This window comes from Polypterus senegalus, chromosome 3 (genome assembly GCF_016835505.1).
Source record: "Polypterus senegalus isolate Bchr_013 chromosome 3, ASM1683550v1, whole genome shotgun sequence".
In the NCBI taxonomy this organism is placed as follows: Eukaryota; Metazoa; Chordata; class Cladistia; order Polypteriformes; family Polypteridae; genus Polypterus; species Polypterus senegalus.
The window spans coordinates 122920347-122942014 of NC_053156.1; the positions used below are offsets into that span (position 1 = coordinate 122920347).

At 36.3% G+C, this 21668-nt stretch overlaps 2 protein-coding genes across 4 annotated transcripts in view; one reads left to right on the top strand and one right to left on the bottom strand.

Annotated features, from left to right (window-relative positions):
- The window catches only part of LOC120525510 (melanocortin-2 receptor accessory protein 2-like), a 70512-nt gene extending 68914 nt beyond the window's left edge, over nt 1-1598 (top strand). For both annotated transcript variants that reach the window (XM_039747869.1, XM_039747870.1), the window contains one exon: nt 279-1598. In XM_039747869.1, coding sequence (XP_039603803.1) covers nt 279-669 — 391 coding nt within the window. In that variant the 3' untranslated portion in view covers nt 670-1598. The remainder of the gene's footprint in view (nt 1-278) is intronic.
- Nucleotides 1599-7120: 5522 nt separating this feature from the next.
- Nucleotides 7121-21668, bottom strand: part of cep162 (centrosomal protein 162) — a 139689-nt gene continuing 125141 nt past the window's right edge. For both annotated transcript variants that reach the window (XM_039747872.1, XM_039747871.1), the window contains 6 exons: nt 17959-18186; nt 16115-16773; nt 12799-12940; nt 11398-11496; nt 10700-10834; nt 7121-7560 (listed from right to left, as the gene is read on the bottom strand). In XM_039747872.1, the coding sequence (XP_039603806.1) occupies nt 7342-7560; nt 10700-10834; nt 11398-11496; nt 12799-12940; nt 16115-16773; nt 17959-18186 (1482 nt within the window). In that variant the 3' untranslated portion in view covers nt 7121-7341. The remainder of the gene's footprint in view (nt 7561-10699; nt 10835-11397; nt 11497-12798; nt 12941-16114; nt 16774-17958; nt 18187-21668) is intronic.

The window sequence follows — 21668 nt, forward strand, 5'->3', positions numbered from 1 at the left end:
AACACAGGGACATGACTGGAAATTTGTTAAGCTCAGATTTCACACAAATGTTAAAGATTTTCTTTATGCAAACAATTATAGACACATGAAATAAATTAAGTAGTAGTGTGGAGGAGAGAAGGACTTCAGGGTTCTTTAGATCTTGACTTGATGTTATTTTGGATAGTGGTGGTTAATAGGTTGGATGAACTTGTAGGGATGAGTGTTCTGTTCCTGTCACAGTTGTTCTATTCTAATATTCAATCTCTCTAATCCTATTTCTTCTTCTTTTAAACCAGAAACCCAGAGCCCGCTACGAAACGACATTGTCTCCACAGCTTTGCTGTCAATTTTAGCCACCACCGGGAATCTGAGAAGGAATCATCTCAACATTTAGAGGAGGCTCGCTCCCTTTTCCACTGTTACATTAATGAAGTCGATCAGATAGACCGGACAAAGAGGGCCATTAAGCCTCTGAACATGGATCATGCCAGTCTTCACATCCAGGAAAGCCTGGTAATATCGAAACTCAATGAGGGAATGGATTGTCTTACAAAATTCAACATCCCAAACTTTGTGAATTCAGAGCCAAGCTCAATGCTGGGAGATGACGACTTGCTCATTTGTGAACAGCCAATTATTATGGACAGTGATGCTAAACTGAAAAGTCCACATGAAATCCTCAGCTGAAAAAACATAAACCAGAGTTTATAGCCAATGATTTTAAAATGCTTGCGAAAAATCTTAAAAATGTGTTAATATTACCATTTATATTTCTTGTCAGTGTCACCATTTGATTAAGTGGCTTTAAGAAGATATGGATGTCATCAATGTACCAAATTCACAGTGACATGAACAAAGCAAGCATGAACTGCTGGAGATCTTTCACCTTAAAGCACTACTGTGCTCCATACAATACTTCAATTCACAAAACTGTAGTACTTATGGACAGAGAACATGCCAGATATCTGTATTAAAAGCATACTATAAAATTTGAAAGCTTTTAAGATGCATTTTATGATTTCCGTTTTATACAGCGTGTCAATGAATATTTAGGCTCATCTTGTAGTGCTGTTCTAATAAACAAAACACCATTTGCAAAAAAAAAAAAAAAAACAAAACAGAACTTTTAGCTTACAATTATACACAAATTATTAACATAAGGTTCCTATTAAACAAGGATCGTCAGGAGCAACACAATCCATTAACATTATTGACACATTCAGTACTAAAAAATTATTTTGTAAAAACATACATATTTAAAAGCAAGGAAAAAGATAACTGCTGCAGCACCGGAGGTCTTGGAATTTAAAGGTTAAAAACTGTGTTTTGGATTGTGGTTCTTTTTGCCTTCTCACTTTTGGACAGCAGAACAATATACAACATTACAATCATTTGCCTTTTCTGATATCTGTTAATCAAACCATCATCTTAAGGGATAAAAAAGCCAAAGGTCTCAATTTAAACAGAAGAGGTGTTAACTATTCTTGGAGATGAAAATAAAGAACTATGTGCAATTGAAGCTGTTCACATTTTGCAAACCATCAAGGATGACCAACATTTAATAAATCTTATATTTTATTTCCAAACCTTAATAAAAGCATTCCAAAGTCCTAAAAGGGTCTTGTATGACTTTTATAGTTAATTAAAAAAGGGGCCTCAAGGTAGCATTGGAACAAGGGCAGGGATGATCGGGTGAAACTCACTAAGCGTATGTTATCCATTAAATGAGGGTCTACTGACCAACAACAAGCAGGTTCTGAGATGCCGATAAAACAACAGGGGAGCAACAGAGGCTGATGTCTCTTGGAGTTTGCATAAATGTTCAGTTTTTTACAGTCAAAAGTTTGCAGAAATGAATATGCTGTATTAGTCCAAGTAAACGTGGATTAGGGAAAGAGTATATTATTTCCAAGGTGGTTTTCAACTTATTGACTATGAATTTTAATGTAAGGTCTTCATTCTAGCTCTGCTTTGAAGCCCTGATCCAATTTTCAAATGACGTCTTCATCTATGGGGTTATGTAGTATTGTTTCCTGAATTTAATAAAAAAAAAAAAGTATATAATGGGACATTGACACATATCACAAATTATGTAACTCTGATTTGTAAATATTATTTTTCCTAGAAAGGTGTTGGAACGATTCTATTTGCCCTTCCTGGCTTCATTACTGCATTTTTTTTTTTAATGGAATGTTTTTTCAAACAAAATATAACATTAGTGAAACCCAAGTGAACAATAATACACTTGGGTCCAGTGGTACAACTGCATTATAGGCTGGGGTGTAGCACTGCCCCCTCCATCTATACAACTATTATGCAGAAATTAAACAAATAACAAATTCACCTGAGTAATTTAACACATTGTAAAAACATTTAAACAAAACTCAACTTAGTTGTCACAAGGACATTCTTCCTAAATTTCCATATTATAATTGTAATGGTTTAGCTGGGGTCTATTATCTGTTATCTATAGTGTTCTTTTACTTTGGTTTTAAATAATATTTTCTAAATTATGTTTGTTATGAGATGCACATGTTTTCTTTATTTTTCTCTTAGTATACTTAGTTATATGCCCTGTACCCTATATGTGGCGTTTCGGGGACAGGGTCACTATGATGTTTCAGTTGGAAGACCACACTGTGCCCAAATATTCCAGAGGGAGGGTCATATTTTTGAGATTGGCACTAACTTATGTTTGGTGAATATTGTTATTTGTATGTACTGTTTGTGTTTCCTGGTTTTCTGACATTTTTTTCTCTTTCTGCGTGGATTTTGCACTGGCTTTTCTTTTAGGCTGTTTTTTAGGCCCACTGTTTTTGTTCTTTTTTTGTAAATATATATACAGTAATCCCTCGCTATATCGTGCTTCGACTTTCGCGGTTTCACTCTATCGCGGATTTTAAATGTAAGCACATCTAAATATATATCACAGATTTTTCGCTGGTTCGCGGATTTCTGCAGACAGTGGGTCTTTTAATTTATGCTACACGCTTCCTCAGTTTGTTTGCCCTGTTGATTTCATACAAGGGACGCTATTGGCGGATGGCTTAGAAGCTACCCAATCAGAGCATGTATTACATATTAACTAAAACTCCTCAATGCTATAAGATATGCATCCCGCGTGGAGCTTGATTGTTTGCTTGTCTCTGCCTCTCTCTCACCCTCTCTGACATTCTCTGCCTGACGGAGGGCTGTTTGCACAGAGGCTGTTTGCTTAAAAGATACTGACGCTCCTCTAAAAAATGCCGCTTTATTGCGGTGCTCGGCATATTTAAAAGCACAAAAGCACACGTATTGATTTTTTGATTGTTGCTTTAATCTCGCTCTCTCTCTCTCTCTGACGTTCTCTGCCTGACGGAGGAGATGTGAGCAGAGGGGCTTTTTGCTTAGAATATACTGACGCTCCTCTAAAATGCGCGCAAACTTAAAAGCACAAGTATTGATTTTTTGATTGTTTGCTTTTCTTTGCGAGCTCTCTCTCTCTCTCTTCCTCTGAAATTCTCTGCTCCTGAAGAGATCTATTTGCATTCTTTTAATTGTGAGAAAGAACTGTCATCTCTGTCTTGTCATGGAGCACAGTTTAAACTTTTGACTAAAGGGTGTTATTTCATGTCTAGAGGGCTCTAATAATGTTAACAGTGTGGGAGAGTTTATAAGGGCTTAAAATATATAAAAATAACTACACAAACATATGGTTTCTACTTCGCGGATTTTCGTCTATCGCGGGGGGTTCTGGAACGCAACCCCCGTGATCGAGGAGGGATTGCTGTATTCTTTGTAATTAACATCCTTCAGTTTTAAAGAAAATTCTAAATAATTTTGGGCTTTCCTTTTTTGTGCCTGTGTTGGCCCACAGACCTACATATAGTCTGGGGAGCAATGAGGCCTGGGTTAGATTTGGGAGGCAAAACAGTGGTCAAGCCATATGTTAGCTCTGTATGTGCGTGGGCAGGCTGAACTTTTCAATTCTGCCAATGCCTCTGAATTTGAGATAGATAGATAGTGTAACAAAAAGGCGCTATATAGGCGTCTGACCCGACACAGATGGACACGGAGGCACGTGTAAAAATAAACAAACTTTTATTTTTCTTCACTTGTGGGCACACGTCTTCCCCGTGACCCACAGGCTATACACAGTCCAAAAGCACAACTCTACCACACAGCAACAACCTTTCCTTTCTTTATCACCACTCCTCCTCAAGCTTCGCCTCCTTCCTCCCATCTCTGGCTCCTCGAGTGGTGGTGGCTGGGGCCTTTTATAGCCCACCTGGTCCTGATTGCACTTCCGGGTGGGGCTGAAGACTTGTCCAGCCGGGCTGTTGGAAGCAGACAGCCCCCCCAGCGGCCACCACGGGCCCCAACTAAGCTGTGGAGGACTCCATCTTCCATGGAGCCCTGTGGGTGGTTGGGGAATCACCTTAGGCCAGGGAGGCTGCCACCAAGTGTCCCGGGGGAGGTATAGGACTGCCCATGGCGGCTCCCCAGGAACATAAGCAGCAGGGGCGTCTCTGCCGGGCATGGGACCCGGCTGTCCTTCACAATAGATAGATAGATACTTTGTTACATATACTGCGAGAGCATAGTGAAATTCTTGTGCCACAATTTCAGTGATGTTTGAATACAGTAAATAAATACATACATACAGTAAATATGAGTGGGGAAAAAAGTAACATCGAGTACATCTTCACATGAATCATCAGGTGGGTACAGTACACAGTGCAGGGCAGGTAGGATAAGGTTGCTGGGTGTTGAGTGATCTTACGGCCTGGAGAAGAAGCTGTTCCTGAAGCAGGCAGAGTGAGTGGTGTGGCACTTTCCAGAAGGGAGAAATAAAAACAGGATGAACTGGGAGGCTGTAATCAGAGACAATGACTTCAGCACTCAAAAAACATCTGGCAAAGTAGATGGTGTGAAGCTTTGGAATTTGTGTCAATAATTTGAGATGCTGTACAGACTGCACTTTGAAGGAGTTAGTGATCCTGGTAAGTGAGATTACCAAACTATACCATGATGCCTCCGGTCAGGATACTTAATGCAGTGGTAAAAGTTCACTAGTGGCTTGTTTCCCTGCCTGAAGCTCTTTAGCACCTTCTAGAAAAAGAGCTATTATTGAGCCTTTTAAAGTATACAGGTGATGTGGACACCTAGGAACCTGGAGCTGTTAACTGTCTGAACAGGGGCACCATTGATGTGGAGTACAGTGTGACTGCCTTTGCTCTTTCTGAAGTAAATAATGATCTCCTTTGTTTTGTCGACATTCAGGGAGAGGTTGTTGTTGTGGACCATACAGTCAGGTGGTTTAAACCCTGCAGGCAGATTCATTATATTCTCGTCACTGATGAGCCCAAACACAGTGGTGTTGTTTGCGTACTTGATGATGCTGTTGCCCTCATGCTTTGCTCCATAGTCATTAGTGAACTGATTGTATAGCAATGAGAAGAGGCAGCAACCTTGCAGAAAGCAGATGATAGTGCACATCATGCAGGAGTCATTTTTGCCAGTCCTAACTGACTGGGGCCAAACAACCAACAACAGATGGAGCTCCTTAGACCAAGATCTGTGAGCTTTAGTACCAAACTGATGCTGATTGCAGAACTTATTGGCAATGAAGAGCATCCTGACATAGGTATTTTTTCTTTCCAGATGTCTGAGAGTAATGTGTAGGGTAAGGGAGATGACACCATTCACAGATCTGTTCTGCTGGTATTTAAATTGCAGGGGATTCAGGGCAGCAGAAATTTTGTGGCTATTGTGGATTAGGAGAAGATACTGTAAATATTATAATAAACCACAATACCCCAAACATATAACAGGACTTGTGGCTTGATTAATAAGAGAACAGTTGTCATTATCATCATGTTAGTTAGATTAGTTATATGCAGTACAATTTAGCACGTTGCACACTGAACACAAATTGGAAAAGTTATATTCATTTAACTTTCTGCTTTCAGTGTGGAGTATTTCATGTTTATGTTCTTTGGTGGTTGTACTGCATTACAAAAGGTCATGGAGCTTCATTTTGTGTATTTCTTTTCTGTGCCATTATTTGGCCGACACTTCATCGTATTTGGTGCTGGTAGATTAATATATTGTGAAACAGAATGTGCCATTCCTTTGCTTCCTCACACAAGATTCTTTGGTTGCACAGAACTTTCCTTGTGGCTCCAAAGTTCTTTTCTCTTCTGCATCCCCAGAAGGCACATTCAAACTGTCAGCTCCACCTCAAACCACTCATTCGGGGTCACAGGCACACTATCTGCACTCAATTTATGGACTCCTCGAGACAATCCAAGATGGGAGACTTCCCAGGTGACCACATACCCAGGCCAATGGATTTAAGCAGAGGAGTGGGTCTTGTAGGTGCTCTCTTCCTGCCTAATACACACAAAACACAGATCCTCTGCATGTCCTCTCAGGATGGCTCTGTCCCCTCATTCTCCTAGGTCCATGTGGCTTCACCAGAATTTTCATTCCAAAAATGCCAATGCTTATGTCATTTTTTTTGAATGAAGAAAATTATCGAACACCAACTGATGCTGTGAGCCTTCTTACACCTTTAGCCGCGACCAGTAATATTGCTTCTGTTTAGCCATTTGGATGTGGACTGGCTTTTGTGCTTTGGATACCTATCTTACTTCATAACCCAACTTCAGCTCATTACTGGACATTCCACTTAAGAATCTTCTCTTACAGAGCAGAATTCATGGTTCCCTCAGTTTCAGCTATGGCAAGCTGGCCAAGTCCTGAAGAAGCATAGCATCCTTGATTTATGCTAAACATAACGGGTTGGGTGCTGCGTCCACTTTGGCCTTGTGTCTAGAACATTCTTCCAAAATGCTTAGGCCACAGAAGCCTGGAGTTTTCTTGGATATTATTTAAGATTCTTTGAGACTTAAAGAGTGATTCTAGAATATACCATTGTAATACTATCAAACCAAATACTCCTGCAAATATTAACTGGTTTCCAAATGTGTTCCTTTCGGAAAATGTGATTTAATGGAAACCCAGAGTCTTAGAAATTGCTTTCCATTCAGCAAAAATAACTCTTTCTCAGCATTATTTGTAATGCTGTAATAGCAGTTTAAGAATCTGAAAACAAACTGTATTGTATAGAAGATACAGAGTTGCAAAAAAAAAAGATAATAAAATATAAAAAATTTTTATTTACTTTTATATATCACCAACATTTGTTTAAATAAATAATCATACATTAGCTTATCATACCTTATCACTTCACTTTAGACAAAGCAGGTCATTTGCACTTCATGATTTGTTAATCAGTTTTAGAATTTATATGTTGTGAGAGCTCTTATTTAACATTAATTTTAATCATCATGTGCTTCCACACATTAGCCATGTTTAAATATGTCCAGTAACTTTAGATGAAAAGGTGCCAACAACACTGGGTTCTGGAATGACAACTCCTTGCTTCTGCAACTCACGCAGAACGTCCAATATTGAATCCAGTTCTATCCTGAACATTTCTAACTCATTGCTCTTGTTCTGAGCAAGCCTTTTCCACTTTTCATTTTCCTGAATTAACCTGCTGTCCACTGTACAATGGGTCTGTTGAATAACCTGTTAAATGAAAATAAATAGAGTGCAATTCAAAGATCAGTGAAGTTGGGTCGGCATAATTTTGTTCAGACAATAAATGTTAGATTGAGAATGTTAACATAAAATAAACTGTTGAAGTTTATATTGTATATTTTTTTCTTAAATAAACACAAGAAATGTAGCTGCTGTCTTTTCAAACCTAACCAACTTCAACATGTTATAACAACATTTATTTATATAGCACATTTTCATACAAATAATGTAGCTCAAAGTGCTTTACATGATGAAGAAAGAGAAAAAAAGACAAAGTAAGAATTAAAATAAGAGAACACTAATTAACATAGAATAAAAGTAAGGTCCGATGGCCAGGGAGGACAGAAAAACCAAAAAAAAAAAAAAAAACCTCTAGATGGCTGGAGAAAAAATAAAATCTGCAGGGGTTCTAGGCCATGAGACCACTCAATCCCCTCTAGGCATTCTACCTAACGTAAATGATCAGTCCTCATTGTATTCAGGGTTCTCATGGAAGGACTTGATGATGACAGTCATGTGGACTTCTGGCCTTTAATCCATCAATTTAGGGACATCACAGTGCATGGTTACTACAAAATCTTTCATTTAATTTTTGAAGTTGCTTAGCCCACAAGATGGAAAGCCTATGTAATTAGCATTTTCATAAAGCTGTGTTTGGGATAGAGAATCCAGAGAAAAATCCCAATCGGGCATGGAGAAACTGGTAAATGCCCTATAGCAATGACTGGACTGGGATTTAAAACCAGTCTCCTGATTGTAAGGAAGGGACGCTAAACATAGCACCATTGTGTCACAAACTTGTAGCCTAAAATGATTCAAAACATTATGGAGACACATATAAGGTAAAAAACACATAGTGTCACTGAAAGAAGTCTTTATTTCAAACATATCTATAGCTAAATTGCAGTCTGCAGTATTATGGATAATTATGGTATAAACAATAAAATTAAGATATTATTGGAATAAGAAAACATTGTCATTTTTTGGAATAGACCAAAAAAGAATTACTGTAGTCCCCCACAGTAGGAGGACTAGCTAAGACAATACAATTAGTACTTAAAGCATGACATGTCGTAAAGTGCAAAATCTCTGCACCTCTACAGGCATGCCTTCATTAGCCTTATTTACTGTCATATTAGTTAAACGAAGCCCTGCCTGCTATGGCACTCTACATAGAAAAGATGCTGTATGTTTCAGGCTTTCACAGTATTGCAGGCACTGCAGTGGACTAATGTGTACTAAGCATCATGTAGATCTCAGAGACTCTCTGGATAAAGGTCAGCACTGATTTCATACTGCATTATGTTATTTAAGATAACTTATACTTTTAAACTTTTGACTTTTTCCACACCCAGCAATATTCCTTTACACTAAAGCATGAATATTCAGCCATGCTAAGAAAAATTCCTGCACATTAATGAAAAGGCTTCTGTATATTAATACACAACACAGTATGTGGCACAGATTGTAATCACAATCACCACAAGTTTCACAATGATCATAAAAATGTGGCAATTTGAGTTTGCCATTATTGGGCTTACACTATTACATGTACAAAAACTGCACCCTTGCCAGCTAGTAATACCCTTCACTAAGTTTCCTGACACTAGGCCTTGAACAGGTAGTATCTATTGTCTCACATGCATGTCAGAAGATCACCTTCTGGGCTCACCTAAGCTATATGGTAATACCCCAGGACAAGAGGGGGATGCTGTTGCTAACAACCTTATCTCCTTTTTCCCTCACAATTTTGAGAAACTTCCCCTTTGAAAGGGGACTGAGCCAAAGAAATCCTGCCTCTTGGATTTCTGGTGGGACCATCCTAAGAGTGTCACATGGACACTTTTGCACAATGGCAACTTGCCAATCATTTTTTCGCTATTGTAATGCTCTTTCTGTTAAAGCCCTTTTTAACATCTTGTGGCAACGTAATAAATGTGGTTTTGTCAAGCTGACACCCCAATTATTCTTGGTCTTGCCTAGAGTCATCCCTCACTCTACTACACTACAATTTAACACTTTTTCAGTGTGTGTGTCCATTTCTTTGTATGCAATTTTTCAAATTTTTACATGCTTCAGTCACTCAATTAACTGATAACTGTTAAAATGTTAACTGTTAAAATATATGTCCATCTTTTCCTCTAAAGGTAGAGCCATAAATGATTTTTGAAATTTGCTATTTCAAAATCATTGTCTATGTTTGGATCAAAATGGCTGTGTAAATCAATACTCTCTATTATTGCATAATGAGGTCAAATATAGAGCTTAAAATGCTGATGGCTAGTGTGAAGGCAGACCAGAGTGGTGAATTTTGTTCAGATATTCAGCTAATATTTCTGCAACATGTCAGATTCTCTTGGTTTTTTTCTGCTTGAAAAACTTGTTTCATTATTTGCATTTATGGCAGCTGTGAGTTGTCAGAATATACTGTACAGTACATGCTTTGAACACACCTGCTCATTTTTATTGTTTTACATTTCCAATTGAACGGCATCATTTTTCAGTTTCTCTAATTCTGTTTACATTATGTAACAAACTGAATCAATTATTCTGTGTGGGCTTTTCTTGGTGTTTCGTAATCTTAACTCCATCTGGGCTGTATACTAATTGACTATAAATGTTACATTAAATAATAATACTGAGCTTTCAGAGATGCTAAATGTAGGAATAAACTATCTGGGTCATTATCATTGAAACACTGCAATTACTAGGCTATTTTTGTTGATTATAAATACAACCTAATATGGAATTATAAGACTGTTGTCAAAATAACAACAGGAAAACAATTATGTCTGCACAAAAACTAGCATGTAACAAAGTAAAACACTTTAAATACACAGATATCATATTTCATAACTCTAATTAACCACAATCTAAAAAATGTTCTTTTCCCTATCATACCTTAAAAGTTAATGTTTTGCAATCAACATGACATCTTTGACTACTTACTGTTGATTTCTGCTGATATAATGATGAAAAACAAATTCTCCATTTATTAAACTGACCTTGAAAGCTTCAGTGAAACAATCATTAATTACTTCAATTAAAATTATAAATAAATTAAAAGAAAAACTTTTAAACAGGAGACATAATAGTTTATGCTACAGCAAACATAATATTGTGTTACCTTTTGGAGTTCTTGCTCTCTTTGTGCATGTCGCAATTCCATATTTTTGATTTTTCTTTCTAAAGCTAAAAAGTGCTTTAGTTCAGGGCTGTGCTTTTGTTTTGCTTCTTCAAGTTCTTCTTCTAATACTGCAACCTAAAAATCATGATGAGTACATCAAGGCACATAAGAATATTACACACTGCTATAAACAACAGCTCCTTTTAAAGGATTTTCCAGAAATGGCATATTTATCGATTATTTTAACAAAAATACATGTTTGGAATGTTGTGAGCATATGGTTGTATATCTAAAAATGGATTATACAACTCAAGAAAACTGAGATTTTCTTCATTAATATTTTGATATTTTTTTTTTGCTGTTTGTACCATACTACTCCCTATTTAAACATCCGTTCTCTGCAAAAACATGAAATTACAACAAACACAGGGTAAGTAACAGATAAAAAAATGTACAATTTTTATTGATTGGATTATTACTTTAATAATGTGCTTGGTTATTGTTGAGTCTCATGAGTGATGGGTTAACTTGCTAAAATAAGACTTAAAAATAAGCAACTACCATCACCCGGCTGATTGTACACTTCTTTGCCTAATGATTTCTTACTCTGCATCACTCTTTTTTACAATAGTTTAAATTAGGCAAATTGCAAATGGCTAAGCAAAATGTAGTAATAAAGTAAATTATCTTGTAAAAACCTGCTTCTGTAGCTTTTCTCCTTGAACCTTTGAAGCAGCAAGATCTTCTTTGCTTCTTTGGAGATCAGCAACTTGATTCTGGAGAAAATGTATCATTATCTGTTTTGTTATAGAAAAAAAAACAAATTGATTTTAACATATTTGATATATATTATTCTTTCTAGAAGAGAACCTTATATTGGCAGAGAAAAATACACCCGAAAAGGTCACTAGAAATGCATGTCTTGAAAACAATATAAAAGAGAAGATTTTGTGGATTTTGTGGTTTGTGAAACATGAGAATGGCAATTCAGTACTGGTTACAATGAACGAGAGAGAGATGCCTCACTCCACACATGTAGAATATATAAATATAAATAAAAGGAAAAAAATGACTAATTCCTGATTGGCTATTTCTCAGGCACATGCAGTACTTTGATATTTTAAAGCCTTTCTTTTGACACTGATTTTATTTTTATTTTCTCAAAATGCGCTCATGTGTTGATAGTAGTACACTCCCTAAAACTCACATTTTATTGCACTAGTATATAAAAGACTAAGCACATAAAATATTCCAAATAAATATCCCAAAACCAAAATCATCTACAAATATCAATCTGCAATTTGAAATAGTAAGAGTATGTCAAATTCATTTTTATATTAATTTACATTATTTTCATGGTTTATCAGAGTAGTGTCCCTTTACACATGTAATAAGAGAAAATTGTTTTTACCTCTGATTAAAATAATCAAAGTTTATTGCCAAATAACATTTTGCACAGATATTAATTATATAACTTGAAACCAGTCAAAAGGAGAATACTGAATTATAGCTTCTGGAAGAGAGAGAAGAAAAACAAAAATGCAGCTAGACTTAAAAGCCACTTCATAAAAAAAACAATCCACTTAAGTGGCAAAGAACCATTTGAAGATAAGTTAGAAAGAACAACACTTGGTTATAAGGATTTAACTTTTAATTAAACATATGAATCAAGGATGTATTATGTAATTAATGCAAAGGCTGGTGTGTTGTACTGGAGCAAAAGGCAGGGCTTTTGAAACACACTGACTAATATTCTTTCACCCTACACCCAGTGGGGAGAAGGACTGTGGATGTGTGTGTGTGTGTGCTTATGTAGTGGACCTTGGGAGGTCACTCTATACAAATTTACCACTTGCAGAACCTTCATTTCACCTGTTAAAGTATGCATTTACATCAATCACTCGATTATAGGTGAAAGCCCACATGCAGCGATGTCACATATATGAGTGGGTGAAAGCTGCTGAGCTGCATGGAGCACAGTACTCTATGCCAAACAGAGAAATAGAACAGGGTGAAATACATGGTTAAAAATAAATAATGGATAAAAGCAAACACAATACAAATAACAGGTGAGGATCCACTTAGAAGTCAAAGATTACCTCCTGTGTGGATACTTTATTTGTTAATTCGGCCACTTTGGAAGAAGAATGCTCCAAAGCATGTTGGGTAATTATACGTTCAAGTTCTTTTTGATGAGCCGCTTTTAAACATGACATACGTTCATCTGCATCTATTTGTGACCTGAAAGAATAAATAAGTAACAAATTAGTAGTTCAGAAACCTCCAAAGACTTTGTAGATTTCCTAGGCAAGTTAAAAATGTAAAGTGACTTCAAAAACATAGGCATTGCAATATAACATATATATATTAAAGTCTGCATGCAAATTTTAAAGCATGCTGGGACAACTGGTTGCTTATAAATACTAAAAGGTGAAATGCTAGTTAGAAATGTTAGTTTAAGACCAATTAACTGAATATACTATGTTGGCCAGATGCTCCTCCAAATTGTTGTATTTGAGTAGACATTAAGAGTGGAATCCCTTTCTAAATCATTGTTAAATTCATTCTTTGATGAACCTACAATACAGTATTCAATGTTTCCTTTAAAATGGGGAAAAAACACAAATATCATGTAATCCAATTTTCATAAATAAAAGCTTGTTAGTATAACTTTCTTATGCTTCTACTTTAAATGTTTAAACTTAAGTATCTCATTATCTCCCAGAACATATACCAGTATCTTACAGGACACGTTTCAGTATATCTCAGTAATGGATTCATACCAGTGCTGTAAGGCAACAGCACTAACTACTACACCACCTTGTGATTTGAACATGAAATGGAATTACACATAAACTGCATTCTTTATGAACTTCTTTAATGAAAAAATAGACAGTATAAGATCCCAGAACTCAGCATCACTGTACAAACTTTATACTAGATTAGCAAACCCTATCTTGCCTTACACACACCACTTTTATAATTTTAATTTAGTAACAGAATAGGAAGTTATATCTTTAATTTCTAAAATGAAACTTACTTCTTGTTCCTTATGCCCAGTCCGAACAATACTAGTAAAAAGTTCAATGAATGTTCTTGTAGCACCCACTGTTAGTGTTATGAATAGCTTATTACTAAAATTGCCCAGTTCCTGACGCACTAAAACTATTAATTATCATATAGACCAAACAGTATCTTTCAGATGCTGTCCTTAATTAGTTGCGTCAGTGAGATAAAGAAGTGGATGGATGCAAGCTACAGGTATTTGTCTCTGAATATGCGGGAAAACAGAGATGCTACTTATTGGGGGGAATGATGCTGACTGCAACAACATTCTGTCACTTTTCACCTCACAATTAGTTTTACTGAATCAGCACACATCACTGATAGTAGTACATTGTTTAAAACACACAATACAGAACTATCCAATATGTTTTTTTCCATCTTGAGAATGCTAGAAAACTAAGATGTTTTTCAAAAATGCTGGATACTGAGAAATTAATTAATGCATTTGTTTCTAGCGGAACTGACTACTGTAATGCACTATTCACTGGCCATTAAAATATTTTTTGCAGCTTTCAGTTAATTCAAAATGCTTCTGTAAAAATTATAACAAGAGTCAGAAAGTATGAATACACATCTCCAGTTCACTGTTGTGTTGTACTGAAATTGTGCCTAATGTTCTGTCATTAAAAGCAGAAATCTGTACCATAACAAATAATTCAATAATATTAAATACACAGCACACTGTACCTATAAAAGTATAGAATTTTTATAAACCTTACAAATTGCAATTAAAGTAAATTATCTTTTTTTTTTTTGTAAAGTATCTTTTATGAGTCTAATAAACATTGTGACAAATAAGACAGAACTACTTTTCTTAATAGAGTACATTTGTGCAGAAAGGAAGGGAACTAACTGGAGTAATTTACACAATATGTATAAAACGAACAGGTCAACCTGTACAGATGACAGGAACTCTGATTAGCAGAAACAGCAGTCTACATATTGATTTTGATCAAGTGCTGAATCTTTCACAATTGCAAGTTTAGCATATAGCTTGTGGGTAAAATATTTAGGGATAATAAACTCCAGCTTTTGCCAGGAGAGTGGAACTAGGACACATGCTAGACTACTTCCTGCAGGTAAGGTGGTGGATTTCTCAGACTACTATTACCACTGGATGATATCTTGCCAAAACACTTAAGACCTAATACTTACTTAACACTAATGTTTACTGATGATATGACTACTGGCAGAAGTAGCAGGATCATTTCTGAAGTGTACAGCGCTATACTGTCTGCTCAGATTCAGTCAAACGCTGCAAAACTGATAGATCAACAATACATAGTAGAGATGGAAAATGAGGCAAAACATACTGCAAACATAAATCAAGTGCTTTTCAACGTAAAGTAGTGGAATATTCTTCAATGGCCAAGTAAATGAACTGACCTCAACCCCATTGGACATGCATTTCACTTGCTGAAGACAAAACTGATGGCAGAAAGTCTAGCGAACAGGCAGCTGCTGTAAAGGTTTGGCAAAGTATCACTCTTGTGGAAATCCAACAGTTGGAGATGACCATTGGCTGCGGACTATGAAAATCATCATTATATTTATGATTTTTTTTGTTTGTGCGAATACTTTTGAGCCCCTGAAAATATGGGGACCATGTATCAAAATGTCTGTCTTTTCTAAACAGCTCATAAAATATTTATGTTAAACCCCTTGGATTAAAGTTAAACGTCTATACTTTAATCACATCTTAATTGCTTTGTTTCAAATGCACTGTGGTGGTCCACAGAGCCAAAGCCTTGTGGTCCTGACCTTATACAGTGTCAGATGTAATCTACATTACACTACACTACATTTAGCAGTTGTATTGCATGCTAGTGTTCATCCTATTAACATTTACAGTACTGAAGAATGAGAAAGAAATATATTGTTTTAAAAAAAGAAAATTCTGTGTTGAAATAAAAACATTTTAAAAACCTATTTCATAAAAAGGTAAATTTGTACAAATTCCAGGTACCATATTAGTGAGTTATTTGCCATCTGCTTATACAGCTAACTGCAGAGATACCGCATATCTTTACTGTTTTGAATGTTTGTAGTCACAGTTGTGCCCAGTCATTGTTTCAGAATTAAAATAAAATGTTATTTAAGCAATTACTTTACGTCTCTTTACTGTGTTACTATTGTACATCACCTTTCATAACTAGCAAAATCACTATTATAACAATTATAAAAATTAATAATAAATAGATTCTATTCAAGAGCAGATACATTAATACATTAGAAATGATACATACATACTAACCATCGTGCAATGTGAAAAATAATATAACACAATTTATAATAACACTCATTACAGAAGTAAATGTACAGAAGGCATTGTCAGAAATTTTTCTTTACCTTTTTGTTTCACATTCTGCCTCAGTAACTGCAGCTTGTAAAGTTACTTTTTGTTTCTCAATTTCAAGATTCAGCTGTTCTATTTCTAACTTTAGTTTCTCATTTTCCTGGAGAACATCAGAAATATGTAAACCAGCAAAGACATTTGGCTGATAACATTTCTCATCCAAAGTTGCAGGAAATGGTTCAGGACTTTCTAAATATTGGGTAGAACTGGGCTCAGTGTTAATTGTGTCTGCTTTGGATGGCTTTTTTTTCTTCTCCCATATTCTTTCTACTTTAGTCTGATTACTCAGTAATGTCCTCCTTTCTTTCTGAAGAGCCTCAACAGTTTTTGCAAGGTCTTGAATCTTGCTATTTTTTACTGCCAACTCCTGCTGCAGTTTCTCAATATCAATACTGTTAAAATCATTAACTGCATGACCTTCAGCTTTCTGTAGATTTTTCACAGCCCTGTGACATGTCATCATTTGGTGATTTGTAAGATGTTGATGATGAACATCATTTTCTGCTTGAAGGATGTCTTCTTTGCCGTCTGGCAAGTCTGTTAATTGTATATCTTCTTGTAATAAACTATGATTGCTAGAATATTGCTTAGGTGTATCTTGTCCACTTTTAAGCCGCTGTTCCAACTCTGAAATAGTTTGCTCATATTGAATCTGAAAAATGAAAACATAGCACAAAAATTATGTTTCTCGTGCATATAAATTACTTATTTGAAAACCAAAAGAAATACCTATATTATTACGGTACCTTTTTTATTTGTAAATACATAATAAAGTACCATAAACATTTATAAGTACATGAAACTATGTGTAATGTAATCAATAACAAGTACAGGGATTAAAAAATTGATAAAAACGATGGCAAGATGCAAGCATATTCTGAATCAGATTATTCCAATACAATGTAGTGAAGGGCTGAAACCTATCCTGGAAGAATCAGGGCCAAAGTAGGAATTGACAATCCTAGCTAATGCCAGGGTTTCCTTTGTATTTATTTCAAATTTCTATAAAAAAAGATCAAGTCTATGTCACATGAGGAAAAAAAATGTCATTGAGTGGAAATAAAAATGAACCTAGCACAGAGTAGGTCTATATTTGTAATCACCAGCTCACCCTGAAGTTTACATTGATGGTGACAGTACAACATTACCACTATGCAATCCCATAAACTGTATACCCATATAGAATATATATTTTTATATATATTTAGACCATTGACCTAACCTTACTAGTTGAATGTAATCACAAACTTCACTGAACTCGGTAATCACAAACTTCATTGAACTCAAAGTATAATGTTTACATCTAACCATTTAACCATGATTCAGGTTTACCATATTCTGGCTAAATGAGAAGACGTCAACGTTACCATCCAATCAATGTACAGTGTCAGTTTTACACTTCAGACTCCCGCTATATAGAACTTATTTTTATTGTTCCAGGAGTTATTTTGAAGAGTATAATCTTCAAGTCATTGATGACATTGAATAACAGAGGATGGTATTTGCAGTGTTTTAATATAAGCCCATATGGAGCTGGTTATATTTTGAATTAATTTACCCTTTAGAAAAATATTTAAAGTATACTTTGGTAAATAAAAGGAAATGGGCTGTGGAAAAAAAGTATTTATTTTTTATTTTCTTGATCTTTCGTTCAAAATGTTAACAAAAATCTAACCTTTAACTGAAGTAAAACAAGTGAAAGGTTAAAGAGAAATTCTCATTATTAAAACAAATATTATTCTCAATTGTACTGTGTGCCACAATACAATATTAATGGAGGGCAGTGTGGATTTCAGATAATGACAAAAAAAGCAGCCTTCACTAGAAAAGCTGATACCTTCATTTTTTGAAACTGTTGTTCCATTGCTCGAAGACTTTTCTTGGCATCCTCATCTTTACCTTCAAGGTCAGCTTCTAATTTCTTAATTCTTCTTTCTAGAAATGCTACTGAATTGGGTTTGTCAGCACCTTCAACTCCCCTTGATGTGGCTGAGGCAGCTGCATATATTAAAGCTGGGAGAGAGTTTGGATGTCGTCTACGAATAATTTCTTCCATTTCTTTTACCTGCGAAAATCGTAAAAATATAATAATGTTACTATCTTCCTGTGTTTACCTGGGTCACTACTTAGTGGTGCTGGTTCATCCTACCTCAACCCACAAAAAGTTTGGAGCCTGCAGACTAACAACTTTGAACAACCCAAAGGTGTCTGCCAAATACAGGAGATCATGTCAAAAATGTTATCTTGTCTGTACTTAGTATTTGTGATTTATATTCCCAATACCAGAGCCCAAACAAGTATAAAAAGGTGACAGGTCACTACTCCACCACTGGGCGCATTCACACACACACACTCACACATACACAAATACACCAACAGACTAAAAGCATGAGTCACAATGTCAGGAAACATGATTTGGAAATTAGCCAGATCGGTATCCTTCAATAAGGGCGTGTAAATAAAGGCGAGCTTCAAAAGGCCAACCACAATTGGGCGCAGCGAATAAAGGCAAACGCAAAAAAATTATTACAGAAAATTTATTAGATAAAGGCAATGATTGAACGTATAAAAAGGCGAAAGCAAGAATATTAAAACATCCCGTTGATAGTTTTCTCCTTTCTGAACGTGTAGCCTTCGACTACGAGTAGATCTGCACCTTTGTTGCTCTTCACATATTCCAGAGCCATTTGAACTAAATTATCTACGAACGCCTTTATTCGCGCTCAATTGAGGTCGCCCTTTTGAAGCTCGCCTTTATTTACACAGGCCTTTATTCGCCGCGCCCAACTGAGGTCGCCCTTTTGAAGCTCGCCCTTACTGAATAGAGTGCCTGAGTGCCCAACTTGTTTTAAATGTATTTCTTAGAGGGCAGGGTCCTGTTTTTAGCTCTTGGACAGGAAGGTGTTAACTGAGGGTTATCTCATGGTCTTAAGGATATACAGTATTTGCTCAAAATGAGGTATTGTATTATGTAGCTGAGACAGAATCTCAGCAAACATCTGATAAAAACTAAATAATCAGTTCTCTAATTGGCAAAATTGCTACAGTCCAAAATTCAGAAGTGGAGTTGCCAGTCACAAATCAGTGACATTTAGGTTTAAAAGATTACATTAGCCGAGCTTCCAGTCTGCCCCCATCCCATGCAAAACACCACTAAATTATAAATTTTGGTAATGAGAGATTCCTAGACCAAATGCTCTATAAATGTTGACCTTACACAATGTTACAGTGAAGAAAAAGCTTAATATGAAATATGTATTGCTTGCTAAATTAAAATCTCTTTTCACAATATAACCTTGTGTGATCAAACATCTGCTGACAAGAATACTTGAAGGCTGATTTACGATTCAAAACTGAAACAATCGCTGAGAAAACAGATAAACATTGAACTTCAACTAAAACTGCTTATTATATTCAACTTTAATGTTCTCAAGGTCTTGTAGATGCTTTGTTTGCTCCTGTCCTGAATGGTTAATGTTCAGTTACAAGCAAAACATGAGTGTTTTCTGCATGGTTAGTGAAAACAGAAATTTTACGAGTATTGGAGAACTCTCGACACATTTTGCTTCAATATGAAAGTTTAATAATTTACTAAAATAAAAATGGAGATTGTCCACATGTCCACCATGGCATAACCTAACCCTCTCACAACAGGTTAATTCAGTTCAGGGTTGTGCGGGGCTAGGGCCTATCCAGGCAGCACTGGTCTCAAGGCAGAGAACAGTCCTTGCTTAAAGTCAATCTGGAATCCACATTTAAACTAATACAGACATCTTTATGAATGTACAAGAAAAACAGAATTAACTTAAGTACAAGCCACACAGACTAATAATGGGTGTGAGATGTAACATTCCAATTTTTTGAAAAGTGATGACAGACTGACTACAACAGAAGAATTAATCTTTTAAGGAATAACTCTGTCCTAAGGGCAGACCATGTGTGTATTAGTGCATGTTTTAACAGAGGCACTTTGTGATTCGCAGGAAAGGCATATTCCAAAAGGAGTGCTGTTTGTGTTTGTTAAAAGAGAAAGAGAGAAACAGATCTCATGCTGTAATAATATTAACCAGTGTGCTGTGCAGTTGATGCAAATAGAAAGGAACTTAGAGTTAGTTACTTGGCAGCAGTGGCAAAACTATGTGACGATGGTCCATTGTGTTGGGATAATTTTAAATAAATAATCTGGTGTGGGTGTGTGCAGGCACGCTTCGTACTGTGGCTGATTGAGGTACTTGGCCAATACTGCCGCATATACTTGTGGAGGCGGGCAGATTGTTCGGGCACTTTAGTTATGCATCAGGGCAAGGCAGTTTGTTGCACCTGCAACCCAATTATGTAGGAGAGTTAAAAGGAGCCTGCAAGGGACAAAGGGGGAAAAAAATTACTCTGGGATGAAAGAGTGAAAGAGAACAATCAGGAACACAAAAGAAAGAAAGACAGAGGTTGAAAGAAGGGATGACGGATGCTGGAGGCATGTAAGCAGTGTGGAGCTAGGAGAAGAGCCCCAAGGGAGCACAGATGCTCGAGGTGGCTGAAGAGGGTCTACTTCTGCTGAACATGACTGTCACTGGAGTTTCCCGATCCTCTCAATAGGTTCCCATGCAAGTCTGGGAACAGGCAGCGGGAGACGAGGATAGAGAGGCGAGGTTCAAAGTGGAAGCCCTGCTGGGTGCCTGGGACCAGCAGGGACACAAATCTGGATAGAGGGGAGGCTATGCCGGCCAGCAGGATGTCTTTTCATGCTGAGAGATCCATGGCAAGTTAGCCGGGTTGAGGTTTGTTCATAGAAGGAGGTACTAGGACTTACACATCTTTGTCTGTGCAATTTAAAAAAAAAATATCTGCAGTGGATTTTAACTTGGCTTTACCTGGACATGTTTGTGGATATTTTCACCTCCTGGAAATTACTCCAGTTTCAATGGATTCTTATTTATTTGTGAACATTTTACCTGCACTATTTACTTGGACACTAATTTGTTTTGGACAGCTTTAACAAAAGCACTGTTCCACTTTTTTGCATCTAACCTTTCCTATATGAGGGTCCTCATTTGCCTGCCTCATTCTTGGTTACATTATTGATAGTGGCAGGTTCAAATGACTCCTAAAGGCACACAGGAGTGTGGCACCAAACTGCACCATCAAATTATACTTTAACTGTTCCATGATTGGGAAGCACTTATCAGAACACAGAGGAAAACCACAAATTGCAGCAAGAAATAAAAAAAGCATTTGAAACATCAAGAAAAACCAAAATAAAAATTGCTAGTGAAGCTAAAATGAACAGCAAGCAATTTTTTGAGTACTATTCTAGTAAAAAGATGATAAAAAAGAATTTAAGAAACCTTAGGGACACAAATGGAAAAATCTTTGAAAATGAGAAGGAAATAGCAAATGAACTGAACAAATATTTCACTCAAGTACTTATAAAGGAAGAAACAAGTGGAAAGCCACATACAGAAGTAAAAGCACAATCTGAGTTCATAGAATTTAAAATAGAAGAGTCAGAGATGCTTCAGGCCCTCAAACTCCTGGACCGAATGGGATCTT